This window comes from Pseudopipra pipra, chromosome 2 (assembly GCF_036250125.1).
Source record: "Pseudopipra pipra isolate bDixPip1 chromosome 2, bDixPip1.hap1, whole genome shotgun sequence".
Lineage (NCBI taxonomy): Eukaryota > Metazoa > Chordata > Aves > Passeriformes > Pipridae > Pseudopipra > Pseudopipra pipra.
Window position 1 is genome coordinate 22,769,008 of NC_087550.1, and position 20,332 is coordinate 22,789,339.

The 20,332-nt window shown below is 43.1% G+C and overlaps 2 protein-coding genes across 10 annotated transcripts in view; one reads left to right on the forward strand and one right to left on the reverse strand.

Annotated features, from left to right (window-relative positions):
• LOC135409181 (uncharacterized) lies at positions 1–10,206 on the reverse strand. 3 transcript variants are annotated; one of them, XM_064644381.1, is made up of 4 exons: positions 6,898–10,206; positions 2,871–3,317; positions 1,188–1,329; positions 1–125 (listed from the first exon to the last, which is right to left on the reverse strand). In XM_064644381.1, the coding sequence occupies exons 1-4, from the start codon at positions 6,962–6,964 to the stop codon at positions 116–118; spliced, it is 666 nt and encodes a 221-aa protein (XP_064500451.1). In that variant the 5' UTR covers positions 6,965–10,206; the 3' UTR covers positions 1–115. The 3 variants fall into 3 exon arrangements, with proteins under 3 accessions (XP_064500451.1, XP_064500452.1, XP_064500450.1); XM_064644382.1 differs by lacking the exon at positions 1–125 and having other exon boundaries at positions 134–1,329; positions 2,955–3,317; XM_064644380.1 differs by lacking the exon at positions 1–125 and having other exon boundaries at positions 134–1,329.
• GRAMD1C (GRAM domain containing 1C) overlaps positions 9,947–20,332 on the forward strand; it is a 51,263-nt gene continuing 40,877 nt past the window's right edge. For 3 of the 7 annotated variants that reach the window (XR_010428051.1, XM_064644373.1, XM_064644377.1), the window contains exons 1-2: positions 9,947–10,070; positions 11,395–11,523. Coding sequence is in view for 6 of the 7 variants with exons in the window: in XM_064644373.1 (XP_064500443.1) it covers positions 9,993–10,070; positions 11,395–11,523 (207 nt within the window). In the remaining variant the exon portion in view is untranslated. Of the gene's footprint in view, positions 10,071–10,319; positions 10,413–10,710; positions 10,771–11,394; positions 11,524–14,907; positions 15,016–20,332 lie in introns of those variants that run through there. The other 4 variants (XM_064644372.1, XM_064644375.1, XM_064644374.1 and 1 more) reach the window with 4 other exon arrangements.

The window sequence follows — 20,332 nt, forward strand, 5'->3', positions numbered from 1 at the left end:
TGTAGAGACAAAGGCTTTTATTCTGTCTAGAGCTCCATTTTTTGGCTTACAGGGCATCAGAAGTTGTTCCACCTACAGGCTTCGCATCTTCCAGCAACTCTTGCAATGTTGCACCTCAAGCGACGCTGAGCAAGAAGGAAAGGGGAGAGAGAGAGTGAGTGAACAATATAGAGTCAGTACAATACAACAAACTCCTCCGAGGCTTTCTGGCAAGTAAATAAGTTGTGAACTCTTCATGCAGAGGGTTTGCAGAGGGCTGATGCTGTGTGGGCAGCATTAGCCTAAGGGAGTGAGTGTGCTTCCCAGCAAGGGGTGGAAGACCCTCCCCGTTGAGGGAGGCAGAGCTCCTGGCGCGTCCCTGTCGCTGCCACACTGTCCATCAGGTGGCGGCAGCGCTCCAGTGAATGGCAGGAGCAGCTCTCCCTTCAGCCTTTCCGAGAGGGGATTGTTTTCAGCAGGCCGAGCAAGACCTTTGAGTGCCAGGAGAAGAGGTACGAATCACACATCTCCTCACTGAACGCCAAAAGGTCAGCTGAGCTCGGTCTGAAACGCATACCACATCTCGGGTTGCACAAAATGGGAACTAAGCTTGCTTCAAAATCCAGCCTTCTGTGTCAGTCTCCTCAAACTAGACTAGTTGACAGAACTGTAAAAAAAAAAAACAGGTGATCTTTCAGGCACATCAGCCTCTTATTGTGTCATTTCTTTGGCTCATGTGTGATGAAAACCTCTAGTTTTTCCAACCTGATCAGCTGATGTAATAAAAGAGATTATTGGGTTTTACAAACCACACCTCACTCATTTAAGCCATCATAGGCTTTCTGTACATAAGCATTACAAGAACACAGCATGTAGTGGGTAGGAGGAAGAACCATCCTTCAGCATAAATCTAAAAGAACTGAATGAGTCCTAGGACTTTGTTGAAAGAAGCAGCAGCATCTCATTGAACAACTCTGTCAAAAGTGGCAATTAAAGAAGATCGTATTGTTTTGTTTATAAGTAACTCATTAGGCCCATGCATCAAGGTCTACAGAGCATAAACAAAGAATTATTTGAAAAAGAGATGGAATATAGAACAAGCCCCATTAGCATTTTATGCACACTGCTTATTTCCTGAACTAGATCCGATGTCTGACCAGAGTTAAGTAAATGGCTAATTCCTCTTTAAGTAAGTTAAAAAAAGGTACCTTTGGCGAGACTCTTGTCTCATGCAGAGGATGCACTTCCTCAGCTGCGGGGTTAAAACAATGATCAGAACCACTATGCCTCCAATACCGGCTGCCACAACCCCAATGATTGTTCCAATGGATTCTTCTATGCCAAACAAGGCTGGAGGAGAAGGGAAGGTAGAGAGAGTAACATAAGATGTTGTGCAGACATGCAATGCAGCCAGCATGTTTTCTGCTGTGGCTGAAGAGGAAGCTACTTACTAGGATATCGATTATGCTGATGTCTTGTCTGACATGAAATCACGGGCTTCTAAGTGGGAGAGAGTATTGCACTACAGAGGTATTGATTTTTTTCACTCCAGTGTAGCAAGCTGCTACACTTTCTGGGGCTTTAGAGACAGGACAGCCCCACTGCCCTCAGAATCTCCTTTAACAGTTAGGTGCTATGGGATGGCAAAAGATGCTGCTCCCTGAATTAATGGGACTCATGCCGTATGCTTTATTTTCAAATGGAAAAAAAATTACTCTGACAATTTCAACAAAATCATCGGTCTCCTTGTCTGTCTCCAAAGAAGACAGCATGGGAGAGCAGACAGAGCTCTTCTGAAATCCTTTCTTCAACTGGTTGCTCTTTGGGACTGTTACATGGCAGAGATGGCATAGTGCTGAAATTACATATTTTATAGTCTCAGGAACACACAAAAGCAATTATACTGGCTAGAGTGTAGACATTGCAAGAGTAACCTGCGCTACTGAGACTATGAGATTAAGCCAAGAGAAGACCCCATTAGTTACACAACTAAGCCCTTGCAGAGGAACACAGCTTTCTTGCCTTGTTAGTGTTGCAGTTTAAACTGAATAGTTTCATACACATTAGTAAATCAGGCTCAGAAGAACAAAGATCTAGTGAATCTTGGTGAGCTAGAAGCTTTGGTAATTAATAAGGGGGAAATGGCACTTGCATAATTTACTCTTGACACAGAAGGTGCTATTTTTTTGTTAATTAGATAATAAGATAATAACCCTTCTGATGTGTTGACTTTTTGGGACTGCAATGTGTTTAGCCTATGGAAAATGGGTTGACATTTCCAGCTGATAAAGGCAAAGTGAGTTATCTCTTTACTTAATATGCCTAGTGTCTATCTGAGAGGCTAAGAAAACACAGCATGGCACTTTTAATGCTACTTTGATTTTAATGTGAATGAAGTTAATCAGAAATTATACAATATGATCCTTGTGTTCATTATGGGATTACTTATGTCATCCAGAGTTAAGGAATGACTATGCAAGTTAGTGGGTTGGAGAAAAATAATGTCAAAAAAAAGAGTTTTGGAGCTGTTCCCTGAGATGATATCTTGACACCTTTCACTCATGGGGGTTCTGCCAGAGCTGTGATTACAAGGGAACTTGTCTGTTTCATTCTTGGCACTGACTTAATTTTTACGGATAAAATTATTCCTTCTTTTTTTGGTTGTATATGCTCCTCCTTAAATAATACCTGTTTGACTGTTTATAGAGACAAGCCAATCAAAATTAGCTGGCCTTACAAAAATAATGAGAAATGCTATAGAGCAATTACACTCCATGACACCGGGCCCTTACAGCTAGAGGACAAACAGGCCAAATTCCCTTTCTGCAAGCATGTAAACCAGCTTTGGAGGAAAAACAAGGAGAAAAGAAGTCAATAACATCAAATGTTACCCAGAGCCCTCCTGATCCTGAGCTTTGTGCCATCTCCTGTCACCACCTTCCCGTCCGGAAGTGTAACCTCACAGAAATAAATACCATGGTCACTGGTTGTCACATTGAGGATAACCAGGGAGGCATCCCCTTGGGACAAGTCTCCGCTCATGAAGACCCTGGAGTTATTTGGCAGGACGGTCACATTGTTTTCTAGCAGGTCCATCTGCCCCTTTTCATCTTCTTTGTACCACTTCACCATCAGGTCATTCAGGGAGGGGCGTCGTGGACTGTTAAAATGGCAATTTAAGACCACAGTTTCACCCTCTTTGGCTTTCTCCTTGGCTGGTGTTTGAGTCACCAAAAGGTTCCATGGCTCAAGTGTTGTCAATAACAAAGGCTGTGCTGTTACATGAGTTACAGCTGCTGCATTCTCCTTGCTTGCGCTTCCACCAGTAACACCGACATCTGCACCAGGAAAGAGAAAGAAGAGGACGGCTGAGAATGATAAACCTTCCAGCTGCTCTTGACCTTTAACCAGCACAAAGAATGGCTCCTGGAATTAGCACTTGAGGGCAGTCAATATTATGATGATGGGGTTTTCTTCCTAATTCCTGTTTAGATTATATTCTTGTGTACAGATGGATCTTTTCCTGAACCTCAATTCCTTCCTACTGCCATACTAGACCGGTCAGCGACATTTTCACCTGAAACACTAAACTCTTTCTTCCCACCCCAAAAAGCATCAGGGCCCGATGTTCCTGCCTCAACTGCTTTTGAGGCAAAGCAAAAAATGCACATGCACTCACACACTGGCAATTCTGTTCTGGCAAGTACAGTGAATAAGTGTGCATCCTAATGCAACCGCCTGCATCCCAAAACATAATATGAGCTTCTTAGAAGTTTTGGTGTGCATTTCCAACTGTGGAAATTGAAATTGTGGGAAGAATGTCCGTTGCCAGAGACTGAACCCCCAGCAGATCTGATCAGCAGTATGGGAGACAGAACCTCAGCCTCGTGGAGGTACTGAGAGTGACAGCTGTTCTCTCTGAAGAGCCCATTGTCCTGTTAACTTTTGCTAGAAAAATATGAGCATGACTGTAGTAGATATTTAAACCTGCCTTCTCGCAGTCAGGTGCTAATCATAGTATCAAACAACCTCTAGCTACGAGTAGTGAGAGTGGATCTTGTTTCTGGAAACAATAACCTGGGCACAGAAGATGAAAGGAATAGTTGCTGTCTCAAAAAGAGGGGAAAACAAACCTAAAAATAACCCAACAGCTTTTGCCAAGAAAGTGTTCAGACCAATTTTTGGAAAAGGTTCTTCCATTGTTTTACTTTCTTCAAGTGAAATAGTCTCCTTTCCAACTAGTTGATGTCCTCTCAAGGATTGCAGACAATTGCAGAGTGAAGGTCTTTGATTTTCTATTGTCTTGAGTCTTTCATTGCCATCCATAGAGTGTGAAACACTATTGTCTAGGTCTGGTAAAGCTTCACAATGACAATAGATGCTCTCTGCTCAGGGACAAATGTCTCAAGGCAAGGGAAAAGCAACCCCCTTGATAGTCGGTTTGGGAGTTAGTTGAATGGCTCCTTCAGGCATGCTTGTACACAAAATCACAGTTGTATTCATAGTTATTATTATTTATGACTCTTATGGGAGTAGAGGATTTCTTTCAGACAGCAGGGCCCTGTTGTTCTGAGTGCCTTATAAAAGGATGGGGTATATAGCTTACAGTTTAAATATCAGACAAGAGATAACTCGTGGGTGCAAAAATACAGGAAATACAAACAGGCTATGAAACCAGGCAACAACAAAGCATATGAAAAACATTACGAGCTGTTTTGGCTCTTACCTCAAAGAGAAAATTTTTGCCTTTTAACTGTAACACCAAACCATGAAAATCAAATGCCTGAGAATTAGGCACCCAAAGATAGTTTTGAATCTGGTCCCCTAAAATTAGTGATCCTTATTAAAGATACTGGATGAGATACTATCCTCCTGTTCATATGTAATTGTACCAATGAGCCTGCTGGAGCTTCTTTGGGAAATCTGAGTTCCATATTCTCCCTTTCCAGTTAGATACGTGTATTGATACAAGAGTCACAAAGTTGAAGTATCTTGACAAGATACTTTGATGAAATACCGAGTATAATTGAAATACTTGATTAAGTTGATAGTAGCTTGACATACTACATACATATTTGTGCATCCAATATTCTGATGTGATATATTCAGTTATTTATTAGAGTGAATTTGATCAGTTTCATAATGAGTACTCTTTTAAAATTTCAGTTTATTAACCATCATCTTCACCTGTTGTTTTAACCAAAGCAGTGTGTGCTACTGCTACCTTGTTTTCAAGGAATGGCCACAAAATTTCTTCTCCACTACAAGTATTCTAGCCTTGCCATATGCATCCCTGTAACACAACTGTAATTTTTATTCCTTTTAGTGATGCAAAAGGTATCATTTTTATATAGCCACTTAGTGGGTAGAGAACATAACTGAGCAGGAACAATGTGCTCTGATGTTGCCTCTGTTCATCATGAGTTTTATTTGCATCTCCTGTCATGAAATAACTGGCCTTATCATCTGTGTTATCCCAGATCTTTGATTCAATACAAATCATGTAACTTGAAGATAATCAGGAAAATCAAAACACAAGAAGAGTCGGCCGTATTGTTTCATCCCAGCTCTGTTTGAGTGTTTCACTGAGAAGGTCACAGCACTGCCTCTATTTTTCTTTCTTCGTTTCTTTTTCTTCTTTAGGGCTGCATAACTGGAACATATTAGTTCACTGGTATTCAAATACACAATGCCCTTATCGTATTGGCATCTGGGAGCACGCAATGCCAAATGCTTTGTTGACTCTGCTTCAAAGCTCTTTTTAAGTCAATTGCTTCATTAGCAGAGTGATGTGTAGGTCCCTTGTCATGCGGGTTGTAGGGCTGGAGAGCAATGCAAGGCTTTTTGGTGAAAGCACTTGAGCAAGACAGAATACAGAGAAATACAGCATGAATAACCTTGTCTTGACCTGGAAAAACGATTAGATGATCTAATAGGTCAGTGTCACATAAAGTCGTTAGTTCACGGTAAGTTTTCAGCCATGAGGGGAGAAAGCTCTCTGGGACTCCCTGTAATGTGGCAGTGTGCTCCACATTTGGCAGCACTAATAGGGCACCTACTAAGCCCTCAGCCTCCCCTTTACATAATCTGCAGGTTGATACTTTCCCATGTAAAGCCATATCAGGCCTGTGAGCAAAAAATACACAAAGCAGGCTAGAGGAGGTGGGGTGACAAACAGAAAGCATAAAATATAACTGCACTCTCTTCCTGTCCTGGAGCCTCTAACTGACTCTTTGGTGCCTGGAGGAAACCCAAGCAGCCCTGCAAGCTTCTTTTGCCAGCTGTCAGCAACATGGGGGAACAAAAATGGTGGGCGGAGGTCAATGCAGAATGTTACCTTTTCTTTGTTCACACTCAGTAGCTGGAGGAGAGGTTGAGGGCAAGTAGGGTTTGATTTCTAACCCACATAAAAATCCTCTCTTGCTGAAATGACTGTCTTTCAGGTGGTTTTGTTGGCTTTAAAGCTCAGCTTCACATCCATGCCACGCTGATGCCATGAAGGTGCTTTAAAAGCTGTATCCAGCTCCCAGCGATCAGTGACTGCACTTTGCTACTCTTAATTTATATGACTTTTGCCCTGGACTGAACTTGGCTTTCACAAATGGATATGAATAACTACCTTTTGACAATAACTGCTTGCTAATACATCAGAGAACCAAAATAGAAAAAAAAACTTCTAGCAATGATAATATACATCTCGAAAAAGAAAGGCAAATACACTCTTTCTGAACATTTATATTAGCTGAACAGGAATGTATCTAAAGAAAAGTATGTTTTAATGCAATGCACAACACTACTGTTTCTCTCAACCTGAGGAAACCTTCAGTGGAAAGTTGCTTTTTGAAAAATAGAAGAGAACCTCTCAAGCCAAACTCTAGGAATAAGCTATGTTTCTTCTAATTAAGGTTTAGTACTCACCCAGCACCAAGAAGAAGAGGAATGAAGTTGCTGCAGACCTATAGAGCTTCCCAATATGCTGAATCATAGTTGCTGAAGTATATGGCCTCACTGTCTCTCCCTCTGGTCGTATGGGCAAAAAATATATGTGTATTATAGCAACAGGACCGCAAATTCTGCCCAGTGAATGTCACACTTACTAAAGTTACCACAGCTTTGAGCTCACAGTGCTCTGCCTGCTGCCTGGATGACAGCCACGTTTGAAGTGACAACAATGACTTCCCCGGCGGCTGTTCTGAGCTCCCTCTGAGAAGATGTCGAAAATGCTTTGAGAGCAGAGGAAAGATAATACATTGTTTTTCACTTTAGCCTTGTACAAACCACAACTTTGGTTTGAACATAGAGTATCCAAATACTCAAAAGGAGACCTTTCTTCTGCTGAACCACTCCCAAGTAAGTGGAGGCGAGAAGAGAAAGAGCATTGGATTAATTTTCTGAGCAGCTGGGCTCCTATCATCCTAATACACCACAAAAGGAAGTTTCAGAAATTTAATATTTTTGTGACTATATGTACATGATGTTTACAATTAAAATGTATTCCCCAAGGTATTCTTTTCAGTGCAGAACAAACACTTTTTTATCAAAATTTGATTACTTAAACTCTGTTTAAGTAGAGCTTGTCCATGCCACCAGGGTGGAGGGGAAAACTGCTGAAGCAGGTGGTCTATCTGCAAAACCAGCAGGTGTACTCTGAAACAGTCTAGGTTTACATGAGGCACACATGGAGCACGACTTTGTGGGAAGAGCTGCAGCAGCTCCAAACCCTACCTGTACCATCCAGCCCCTCCAGCAGTGTACCCCTGTACCAAGCATGTGCCACCCTCAGTACCTGGCTGACACCTCTTCCCTCAGCTACAGGATTAGGGATTACTGCACATTTTGTCTAATGATCTTGTATGTCTTTAAAACTCTCCAGGTAATGGAATTATGATTGAGTATCCAGTAAAAACTCAATTCCCTATCTCTTAAAATACATACAAACCACAGTTCAGCTGAGAGAGGCATGAGTATTTCTGCTTTTCTTTGCATTTGAAAGCAAAAAGGACCCATATCTCACTTGAAAAACTTGGCTGACCAAACAATGTCAAGAGGAACAATTCATTCCTGTAGTCACCAGTTGTTACTCTAGCTTTGGTGTGCTGACACCAAAGCAGTAGTATCAGCAAAAGCAGGATAGGCTGGAGGGAGTATTGCTAAAGGAACTTGGAGGACAAATACTTCTCTGAAATAGCTTGGAAGAGTGGGAAGACCTAGGATTACCAGGCAGGAATCACTCCAAAGTGAAGTATATATTAAGAAGGGAACTGGGATCAAGTGCAGAGCAACACAGCACTTCAGAGGAAAGTTGGAAGGAGGTCTGTGGGGGTCTTCTGAAGGAAGTACTGCCAAAAAGCGTAACTGAGTAAAACCAAATTATCCATGAAAGGAAAAAATTAGAGGAGTCAGAAACGATCAAGAGTTTGAGGAGGGAAAACCAGTAGAGTCAAAGGCATCTGGCAGATGAAGAGGAATTGGCACCAAGTTACTGAGCTTAGAGTATTGGTCATGACTGCGTGTCAGAGAAGTCAGCGTGGGAAGATGGAGGTGGACTAAAGGCAATCCAAACAGTGTCTGATTCAAACCCAAGTATTTGGTGTGCTTCAAAAAAACCCTTCAAGTGTGTTGTGATGGACATACTACCATTGTTCAGGCAAATGCTGTTTATGTTCATTTCATCCTGTAATAGCAATTCTCTTGTGAATCCTCCATTGAATAGGTCAATGCCTGAGCAAAACTGCCAGATCAGCCAGCTTTTAACCAAGGGAATATAAAAGAGGTTTAGTGTCGCTGGCAGCCAGGAGTTGAAAATGAAGCTTCTCCCACTTGGATAACCCAATCCTATCCTAAGAGAATCTCAATTTTTGGACAAAATGAAAAGTAAATTTGGTACACAGATTGTTGTTGATAAAAGCATGGAAAAAACCTGAATTTTAGAGGTCCAAATCAAGAAACCAAGGAACAAAAATGAAAAAAACCACACATTTTTTCACACTTTCTTGTAAATTTTGGAGACTCACAGTCTCTTGCATTAAAACTTTCCTGTCTGGGCCAACAGCTCGGAGGGGACATCAGCCACTGGGACTTCACTGATACCTTTGCTAATGTATCAGAGGGCAGATATCACAGGGCCCTGAGATGTCGTTTCAGGGAGAGCCTTCACATGCTTTCAGGGAAATCCCTGGAGAGAAAGGGGACAGCAGGAAGAAACAGTGCTGTCACTGCAGTCTGCTCTACCCTTCCTTCCCTTGGCTGCCCATCCATCCATCCGTCCATCCGTCCCTTTTCATCATCTACCAGGCAGCTGCCCAGCAAGGTGGAGATTTCTTTGCACCTCACAGGGCTCTTCTTCTTCCGTAAAGTGACCTGAGGGCACAAGTCTGTGAGCCATCATCACACTGGTTGGGTCCCCTGACTTGAGAGGCATCGTTTGCTGCAGTCTAAGACGGACTCCAGCTTTCCCAACCTCCGTGTGCTCACAGCTTGGGGCAGAAACCACCTGGCGCTGCTCAGCAGCTTCAAAAACGATACCCTGGGTTTCCCGCATTGACTTCCTTTATGTCACCTCATCCTCCGCTGAGCCCGCAGCCAGCCTTCCCCCTCTCCCCCTAGGTGTCCCCCTGGAGCGGCCTCCCGGCGATGTTTCCCGTCGAATCCCAAGAATTTAGGATTTGGGAACCTTTTTGCTGCCCGGGCGCTGTTGAACCCACTGCCGGGGCTGCGCGCACGGGGAAATCCCCGGGGATGGAGGCAGCGAACACCGCCCCCCCGCCCTCCCCGGCTCCCCGCTGCCAGGAGTTCTTCCTGCCACAGCCCTCAAACTTTCCACCGGCTCCCGGTTAACTCTTGTGGAAGGCGCAGAGGGGTCGCCGGAGCCGGCCGGGGGGGGGGACTGGGAGGCGCCACCGCCCTCTCCGCCCCCCATGACGGCTCCCGCTCCCCCGAGCGGCGTTGCCGCTCGCCCTTGGCAACCCCCTCCCGCCGCGGGCCGGCGGCGCGGCCGGCGCCGGCCCCTTTAAATGGCGGCCGCGGCCCCGCCGTGCGCCCCGCGGAGGAGGCAGCCGCCGAGCGCCGCGCCGCCCTCGCCCCCCTCCATGGTAAGCGCCGCGCTCCCCGCCCGCCCCTCCGGCGGGCCACCGCCGCCCCCCGGGCCGCGCAGGTAGGTGCGGGGGGCGCCAGCCCCGCTCCTGCCCCCGGGGAGCCGCGCGGGCAGGCCCCGCGGGCAGCACTGGGAAGCGCCGCCGCCGCATCCACTCCTCTCCCTCGAAGTTGTTTTTTGTTTTTTTTTTTGGGAGGGGGGGAGGAGTGGTGGCCCTCGGGGCCCCCGGTGAGGAGGGGCGGCGAGCGCCCCGCGGCGTCTTCACAGGGAGAGTCTGGGCTCCCGGGAGCCGCCGGGGGGACACCCAGCGGGGAGGCAGCCGCGGAGCTCCGGCGTTATGGTGGGTCGGGAGCGGGCGGGCAGCAACTGGTGGAGGTTGTAGCTATCCCGGGTGTTTGCGTGGAACCCCCCACGGGGTCAGCCCTGCTCTCAGCCACGTATGCTGGAGCGCCTCTGCCTCACCCCGCTGTCCGCCCCGGAGCGCGTCCCCTGCCTGGGCCGCGGGCTCGGCTGCAGCCCCGGGAGCGCCGGGCGGTGTGCGCAGCCCGGGCTGGCGGTGGGGGCGTGTGTGTCCCATCACCGGCTCGGGGTTGAGTCGGTCTGCACTCTAAACTCAGCGTTGTCTCATCCCGCCAGATCCGGTAGTACAGGCGATGTTACTGGTTAGGGCCCTGGGCTGGTTTGGTACCGTTTGCTGGGTGAGTTGGGACAAGTGACTTTTTGTGGCTCTGTTTGCCTTCATAAAGTAAAACTGACCTTCAAAGTGAGGAATACTGATACCAAGGGACAGTGCTACAGAATTGGAATATAGTGCTACTTACTATCTTTCTAAGTTATATGAGTCCAAGTATGTGCCTCTGAGTGTTGTGCTTGTATTTATATACAACAAAATGTACAATTTATAGTGTAAGTAAAAATATTTGATGTATCGTTATTATAATAATATATATCAGTCCTCTGGTAAAAGTGCTACAGCTGTATGACAATTCTCAAGTTTTGAGAGGTCTCACAGGTTCTTGAGATGTGCTGCATGTTATGGACTGATGTTTCCTGTTGATATTATTTCAGTTCTAAGTATCTGTGCAGCTTCAATGTGCAAGTTGAGGGGCTGCTGTGGAAATGAAATACTTTGAAAAAAAATGTAAGTAATAATTAAATATAGTCTAGGAAAAAAAGTCAAAAAGTTGTCAATGGGAAGTGTTTCAATAACGCTCACCTTGGTGAGACTAGCATGCCACATTTTGTGTAATATACAGATTAGCCATCTTATTTCACCTTTCTCCACCACTGCTGAATTACATACCTTGCTTCTTTGTTCACAGGAAGTTCATGAAGTAGATCATGGTCTTGTTAACCAGCTACTTGCTGATTCAGAGGAGACTCTTAATTCGTGCACAGAGAAAATGCAGGGTCCTGCTCAGTATAGCTGGAGTGCTGACTGGAGCTTTTGGGTAATGTGTTTTATTTCTCTTCTAATTTGTTTTTAATTTATAAATGTAATACATGTATATTTTAATTTATATATGTGTGTATATGTACAAGCTTTATATCCACTGTTCTCAAGTTGCTTTGTAGTCATGAATTAGTAAAGTGCTCTCCACCCATGTAGTGAGGTTGGTAATTTTATCATTATGGGCTTACCAAAGTGTAAGCTGAGACTGAGAGGGGGTGAAGTTGTTTACCTGATGTCACATATCAAGTTAGTAACAGAACTTCTGGCTTCTGTGCGCAGTCCTGTCTCCCGGTTCCTGGCATGGTTCATTAATGTACCCCGTGTCTCTTTATGCCTTTAGAAAAACATTATTGATGCCTTTTCACCATAAGGGCTGAATTTTGATTCTCATTGTTGGGTGATTCTTCTGATGTGCTTTCTTACTGTCTGTTTTTTGTCAAGTAAACACATTTGTTTTCTACAAGAGTAAGTAAGCTTCCTGTCTTCTGTGTAAAAATGGGATTTGTGAATAAGAAGGGCAGAAATGAGGGGTTTAACTTTGTTCCTCTCCAGGGAAATGCTTCACTGAAAGCAGAGGGTGTAATAATAAGTGCTGATTTGAATACTCTTCTCATACTTTTGGTAGTGTTTTTTTAATGCCTTCAGAGAAGGTAAATATGTTTTGCTGTTAGTTTGGTAGATGAGTTGGTGTTGTTTGATAAGGAAGAGGATTACTTGTGCATGCAGCCATGGGCAGGGTAACAGCTGATCATGTGAGAGACTTAAGTTCCCTTCCTCACAGCTCTGGCAGTCTGACTAAGGTTCTGCATCAGGTGTCCTCAGTAAACTGGTTTGCTTCAGCTCGTGCATAGGGCTGGACTACGTTGTCCTTCTCCTGATGAGGTCATCCGAGTGTTCACTGTGCTCAGCAGGTAGAAGATTAAGTAACTGGCAAAGGCCATACGGAATCTGTGGCAGAGCTGTGAGCAGAACTGGGGGGATCAGGTTTCCCAACTCCTTATTTATAAATCTAGCTTGTATGTGTTTTCATCCCTTCTGTTCAAACTAAGTGGAAGTCCTAATGCTCAGAACATCGGTTTGTGCATCTCAGGCCCTAAGATAAACTCCCTACAAATGTATGTGTACTCTTAAACTGAGCAACAGTAGTCTGGAGCCAATGGAAATAGGACAGGCCTAATGAATCCCAGCAGGCTGTAGATTCGTGTTGCTAGAGAGCGAGTACTTGGATTGTTCAGTATTTTTTCCACTATTCCTACAGAGACAAAGGTGATACAGGGCTGTCCTGCCTGTGCCCTGTATCTCTGTACTCGAATCGATAGTAAATCCTGCTGTGCAGACACTGTAGCTGCCAGTTATGCTCTCATTAGATGGCAGATTAGACTGTGTAAACTAACTCTTGATGGTTTGCATACAACCATTAATGCAGGTGGTAGTTTGTGTGAGAAATAAGCCTGTTCAGGTCTTGGGATCAGTTTGTTGGACTTGCAGTTAGTAACTCAGTGTTTCCTTGGTAAGCTTGGCAATTGAAAATAAAGTCACTAAAGTACACTATATGAAGAATATAACTGCATATATTGCACATATAATTGGCTTTGCATTCTTAGGTTTTAGGTGCATGATGAAGGTCTGAAGTTTGTTTGAACAGAGCTTTAAGCCTGTACAGTGTGTCCTCACAGTGCCACTTTCTGCTTCCTGTAGTAATGTGTCCCTGTAACTTCAGTGGAGTGGGATTCTTCAGTGCAGTGGCAGCTGCTGTGTAAGGTGTTTTCCAGCATGATTAAATGATTGCCTTCTGTCTATGATTTATACTTCAAGAACCTCAGTATTTGTTTGATGTTAGTGTTTATCTGGTTCTACAAATATGACCTTGCAGTTAAAACAAAGTCATTGTGTAAATACTTGCCTCTCGTAAGATAATGCTGTGGCTTGTAGTGTTCTAGCCGTACTGTCTGTTACTGATTAGTTTTAAAAAAATCTCTACCAGTCTGGTTATAGGAAGCTATGGTACTTATTTTGTCAGCCTCAAGGGGACTGAACTTAAAAGTAGCAGGAGCCAGAAAGCCACAAATTCAAGGCAAAGCTAAGATCTTCTCATTAAAATGTTGTGTCATTGGCATCTTTCCTCCTCTTCTTGACAGAAAATGTATTTCAATAACTTGCATGGTTGATGATCGGCTGCTGACTCTAAAAACAAATCGTTCAAACTCCCTACATTCTGAGTCATAGTAAATGTGTAGGTGATAGCATGGAAGGCAGCTTGTTGCAGTGTGTAAAGCATGTGTCACTAGCACTTGACGAAGAATGATGTTACTGTCCTGTGGCAGGTGTGGATTTGTTATGCTCGTTCCTACTCTTCTGTCAGCAGAAGAAAGGAATTGCTAAAACAGCAGGAATAGCCTGTGGTAGCATCCAGGGATCAGCTTTGTTGCCTGAGTTATTTGCTTTGAGAGGCTGCATGTTTCTGACAACTTTGGTTTACTCCAAGGGTTCATTTCTTCTGAGTGTGATGTACTCTTGTTTCTCTGATGTTGGAAACCAAATGTGGATGTTGGAGCCTGACTGGTTTGACTTCAATTTTTCATGGATTGAGTGGGAGTAGGTACTTGTGCCATGCCCCTGGAAGTCATGCCAGATATCCTGAATGCTCAGTAGGTGCTGTGAGCACATGTAATTAGCAGCAAGACAGGGTTGGCAGCCTCTGGGATACAATCTCTTTCCTGGCTATGGTGAGTGGGGAGAAGAAAGGGTAGCAGAAAAATTAGAAGGGAGGGAAGAAAAGAAGAGAATCCTACTATGAAATCCTTTCAATATTTCCTAATATTGAAAAATTTATAGAAATAATTTTCCATTATTGTAATCTTAAACTGGTAGTTTTACTAACTGCTGTTTTTAAGGTTGATGGTGTGTCATGGATATTTTTTGTGTAGGTTTTTTTGATGGATTTTTTTTTTCCAGCTGGAGGTGTACAAAGCTGGACTTCTGTAACCTCACTGGAGGAAGAAAAAAGCCTACTTTTTTCTTTTAATCTTTCTTGAGATTAATTTTACAAAATTAATCTCAGGGCTTTCCCTCTTTACTGGAAGCCATAAAGCTTTTATCTGCATTTGATTAAATGATTCTAGTTTTGGCAACTGTAAATAGAAGTGATGAAAGTCAAAAAGATGATTTGGAAATTAAGTTACATCTGGAAGCCCTATCTCAAGATTGTGAATTCTTTTTTTTACTCCCTTCATACTGAAATATAATTCAATTTAATATGCTTGGAAGAAGAAACCTGTGAAAGTCTTAAGTGTTCTCCTACTGTAATGAAGAAAGTAAAGGTGAATGAGGAAGCTAATGAAAAGGATCTTTGCATCAAAAGTGAGGGTATTGTGTCTGGGGACTCTAGTTTATATTAATGAACAGTCAAAGAAAGTTCATGTGTGTCTACAATAAGAAGAATGCCCATGGAAAGAAAGAACAAAAAAGTGAGTCCTGTTGGAATGAAAAGGTAGGTGGAAAGAGTTGAAATCAAATGAGCATCTCTAAGAAAATTGCTTGTATCTGGGAGGCTTGTTTAAGAATTTGGAAATATGAGGTGTCAAAGAGGGGATGGATTGAAAATAATAGAGGCTTTAAAAAAGCCAGTTGATTGCAATGTAATGCCAGTTTAAAGAGTTGGTCAGTACAAAGCAGTCTGACAATAGAAGCAAATGATGATAGAGTGAAAAGTGAAAATAAACTTTTACTTTTCATAATAGAAGAGCAAGTGAGGTTGCACAAGATCAGGAAAACATTTTGAATTATTACATAGAATTGGCTTCTATGAGAAAGAGCTAATCTGTGGGAGCATGTGACAAGTATGTATGGCAAGAATACAATTGGCATATATGTCTCAAACCTGCACAGGAGGGATGCAGATACGCATCACAATTTGGAAGATGACTTACTGAAGCACAGAATCGAGTTGAGGTACTTTGTGGCCCAAGACTGGTGAGCGTTGAATGAGATATTTCTTGTATTTATGGTTGTTTGAATGCTCCTTCTGCTTTTCTCTGAAGACTCACAACACTCTTGAAATGGTTTACTGGGCTGGTTAAATTGGTAACTATGTTTTGTCAGGCTGGTATTTAAGGCCCTCTGACAGTAGCTACATCTCCTGTGTTGCGTATTTAGTATGTTTCTTCTTCTTATCTGTGCCTTCAAATCAAATGTTTGGGTTGTGAAGGAGAGACATCAATGCTTATGACACTGGGGGAGGATTTTTAACCTCCTTTTTATTTGGTGGTATGAAACAGTCTGCTAAAGAGGATGAGAATTGATTAAATGCTGTAGGTCTCCAAAGAGAATAAAAACCTTAATCACATTAGTGCTAGGTTGTGGTGTGGCTTTTTGTTAGGCTTTTTAGGTTTGGTGGTTTTTTTAAATGTTATAACTTCAGTATAAATAGCTTTTGTTTTTGTAGCACTGGTGTGTTGTTTGTTTACCTGTCTGGAATCCCTACAAATAGGTGCCTTTTTTCAGCTCTGTGATAGCACTGATTATATAGCATCAGTGTTTTAACATGGTGAGAAAAGACAAACTGCAGTTCTGACCAGCACTTGAACATGGCTGATTAGGCCTAAAGGGTTTTTTTCACTTCTTGTCATGCTGGGAATCTCCTTACTGCTGTTGATGCAGCTCCAAATTGAGCACTGGGGTGGATCTGGCTGTCATCAAGTTGCAGCCCATCCTTAACAAAGACTGACAGTGGTACCCTAAGTAAGCTTTTGCTAGCTGCAGCAGTGGGAAGCTCTATATAATATGGATTATTATTGCACACATGTAAAGAATTAGTTTAGAACCTGAAGAATAATACTCATAGATCAGAAAGAAAATATTTCAGATTTGTGTGGTTTACTTTTTTTCTTTTTTCCCCCGAGTCTCTGTGAGCAAAACCATTAGAAATGCAACGTAGTTCAGAAAATCCACATGGAGTTGATGGAATAGTGATATCCTTTTAATGAAAGGGCAGTTCCTAAGCTGCAGAATGAAAAGTTTAAAAGACAACTCTTAGGAGATGGGAGTAAGCTCTCTTTTTGGTCCTTGTGTTTGTTTACAGCTTGTATTTCTGCAAACAGGCAGTGCTGGAGCACTGTCTCTTTCAGGTTCGCTACAGGTGAGCCACTTGTATCTAAGGAGAGGGAAAGAAGACAGGTAAACAAAACAGGATGTGATTGTTTAGTGGTTCACTTAATTAAGTCATTGGCAGCAACTAACAGAAGAAAATTCTCTGGGAGATGCTTAAGAGATAGAATATTTAAAATTTGAAATATTTGACATTTAGATTATTTGGGACATGTAATTACCTATCCAAAACCATAAGAGTGTTCTAGACAAAAGTATATGGCTTTTCTGCTAATGATTACTTTGGAAGTTATATTTTGTCATCCTGTGTAGGAGATGGCTATGCACTAATCGAGTTATGTCAAGATTCCTTGGTGACACTTGGGAATTCCTACCAAGATGACTGTTCCTTTCCTTCGTGATTCTTTTTGATCAATACTTGGGTACTGTTACTAAACATAAATATGGATCAGAGATGCAGATATAGTGATACACATCTTGCTGGCAAAGTAAGGAGGGAAATGCCCATTCTGTATTTGACTAGTTCTGTATTAAGTAATCTTTGTGGTACTTTGCAGGTAAGGAAGACAAGAGTTCAAAATTCATATCTTATAGTTCCTTTGTATGTGGCTTTTTTCCCTCCCCTGAAAAATATCTGAATTTTTTTCTCCTGTTTATTAAATGGATCAAATATGTCTAAAGACAAACAGTTTGTTACTTAGGCAGCCTGCAGTGAAAGATCAGGTGAAAGAACAGATGTTCTTAACCACTAACATTGGCTAATTGTCTCATACACATGCTGTAGAAACAAACTTGAGTCAGATGGAACTGCTGTTCAGAAAGGAATGTGTTTTGTTATCCAAAAGGAAGTCATCTTGACTGAGCTTTTAATTGCTCTTGCATCATATTAGTTAGTACACTTATGGCTGTTGAAACCTGGACAACAGTTTCAGGACTCAAAGTGGGGAGCGGATAAATTGTCTTGAGCCTTTAAAGGATACCTTTTTGCTGGAAGGGTGACAAACTCACTTCAATTACACAATGTTAACTGCAGAGTTCATCCAAACATGGTTGGTTTATTTGTAGTAAGCTTGTTTTAGAAGTCGATGTATCACAGGTTTTTGTTGTTGTATTTTAGTTTACTTTTTCTGGTTAAATCCTCATGCAATAGATGAAATTACTAAAACAGAACAAAAAAGAAATGCTTGAATGATGCATCTTTGAAGTCAAGAAAGTAGGTACAGATCCACAATTTTTCCCTAAAATGAAAAGGAATTAGGTATTTAAGAGCCTTGTGAACTTGGTTTGTACTTGTGTCCTGGGAGGGGAGAGCAGCATGAAACATGGTCTCTGGCATGGCCATTACATGCATAATTTTACTGCCAGGTTTGGAGGAGTTATTACCAGCTACGGGTGGTGTTGGTGAGGATGCAGAGTAAATCTGAGATTGGAATATCTTACCTCTTGGAAGCTAAAACCACCTCAATTCCTTGTTGAGGAAGATGTTTATCAATGGAAGTGTCCAAACCTCCTGAACTTTTTGCTTAACTTTATTTAAGACTTAAATGTTTGTTTCATCCAAACTCAGAGGTACTTGGTAGCAGTTACATAAATAATTATATTTTAAACTGAAATAATGAGCCTTATTGCTAATTGCAAACATCCAGACTCAGGTGTTTAATCAGCTGCAGATGGTGTTATCTCATAAACAGGAAATGCGCTTAAATCACTTCATGCTCATGCTGCTTCTGAGACCTGTCACATTGGTACCCAGGCTCTGGCAGGACTTTTCTGAGATTGCTTTGAATCTTCCCACTATCTTTCTGATGGAAAGAAATGGCCAGTGAATGTTTTTCAGTACAGATATGCTTCCCAATATCTTGCTCCTCTTTCAGCACACAGATTTCCCGTGATGTATCCTGTGTGTTTTGGGAAGGCAGAAGAGTTGTCTCGTTTTTCTGGTGAAACCAGTTCCTGCTATTTGCATAGGTAGCTGATCCTGACAACAGAACTGCAGGCCATCCAAAGCACCACCACTCAGCTAGGTGCAAAGAGACAGCTACTTATCCTAGGGAGCAGCCTGGGCTGGCAGAATGACTGTAAATATAGTTTTATTGTGTTCAATTATCTTCTTTCAGGCTTTCAGATTTAAATCTCTGATTAAAATGCCTTGAAAAGCATTTTTCTGTTTCTTCTGTCAGCTTCTTTAGTAGGGCCGTGCTAGGAGAATGATCTCTCTTTGCTGCTCTTGAATCATTAGCTCAATGTTCAGCCATGTGCCCAAGAGGATTGGGCTTGTAGAAGGCTGGGCCTTCAGTGGGTGATGTGGGTGCAGCATAGAGACACACCTACCTCTTCTCCTGTAGCTCTGAAACTGTATGTTGTGATAGCTTCTAGGGATGCAGTCTTGCAGCTGGGGATGTGGAATGGTGCCTTGCAGCAAAGAGGGGCTCCACAGCCTCTCGCTCTACTGTGCTCTAATGGCTCACAGTGTGTGCAGGATGAAGCTCCTGTGCAGCCTCCTGTTCCCTCTGTGATCTTCCTTGCTTCTAGAACAGCCCCTGATACAAATGGCATCCAGACCCTGACTTCATGTAGTTAGTTGCAGAAATGTAGCAGACAGATCCTAGGTAAGGCAGATAGAAAGGGACAGACAGGCTAAAGAAAGCAGAACAGATGTGTGTCTGTCTTTCAGAGCAGGCAGAGATCTGCCAGGCATGCAGAGCCCTGTATCCCTTGCCTCACAGTGTCTGCTCAGTGTCCATGAAGAACTGAGCTCTTGGCAGCTGGTGAAGGGGTGTGTGGTAGTGTACGCGTTTGGGGAACGTGGCTATGCATGAAGCATGCCCTGCTCTCCTCCCTCCCCTTCTCTGGAGCTCAGACTGAGAAGATCTCTTAGCAAGGGCCACGTCTTGTGTTAGAGTAGACTTGGTACAATGCCAGGTTACCAGATGTAGATGTACTCTGGGACTGGTTCATGGACTGTAGCCTTCAGTAATCCAGAGAGGAGGAGCACTGGACACTCGAGTCCTCCTTTCTAAACTGGTGTTTCCCTGGTGATAGTACTTTTCTCTGCTATTCTCTTTGTGAACTTGAAATTATCAATGCTACTGCAGTCTATCTCCCAAAATCCATTTTGATGATGGTGGTTTTAGGTGGGAGCTGGGCAGCTCTAAAGTGTGTCCCACTTCTCTTAAGTTTTCTTTGATCACTTGCTGCAGCATTTGTGTGCCTGTTCTGCAAGGCTGGTGTGTTTTGGCCTGCTTTCCAAGCTGGCATGCAAGCAGAGGTTAGCAGAACATTAGCTGGCTCTGCTGGATGGTGTCCAGCACCAGCTCTGAGCAAGTGGGGGAGAGAGGGGGGAGCTGGAGAGGGTTTGGCCAGGGATTTGCATGGTTTGGAACAGGCTGCAGGCAGCTAGAGGAGGAGGTATGTGTAGGGGGGGTGTGTGTCTCCTGACTTTACATTAGCTTCATGCCTCAGTCAGCTTTATTCTGAAATGGAGCATATGCTTTGCTCTGTGCTGTATGTGTCAAACTTGCAATTATATCTCCAAATCAGAGTTATCAGGAAAGTACATTGGCTCCACTGTTAAAAATGCTTTAGAACACTTATTTGCAGGAAGAAAATACTGAATACTACAAAACAACTGCTCCAGAATATGCAGGGAATATTCTCAATCCAAACTTCTGTTTTTCTGGGAGAAGTCTATAATGCTGCTA

Bases quoted from the DNA above. Each gene is read 5' to 3' on its own strand.
- LOC135409181 (XM_064644380.1), bottom strand. From the start codon at position 6,964: ATGATTCAGCATATTGGGAAGCTCTATAGGTCTGCAGCAACTTCATTC. The intron at 3,318-6,897 runs GTGAGTACTAAA...TTCCTGGTGCAG, and splicing joins CCTCTTCTTCTTGGTGCTGG to ATGTCGGTGTTACTGGTGGA. The intron at 1,330-2,870 runs GTAACATTTGAT...CTTCTCCTCCAG, and splicing joins CAGGATCAGGAGGGCTCTGG to CCTTGTTTGGCATAGAAGAA.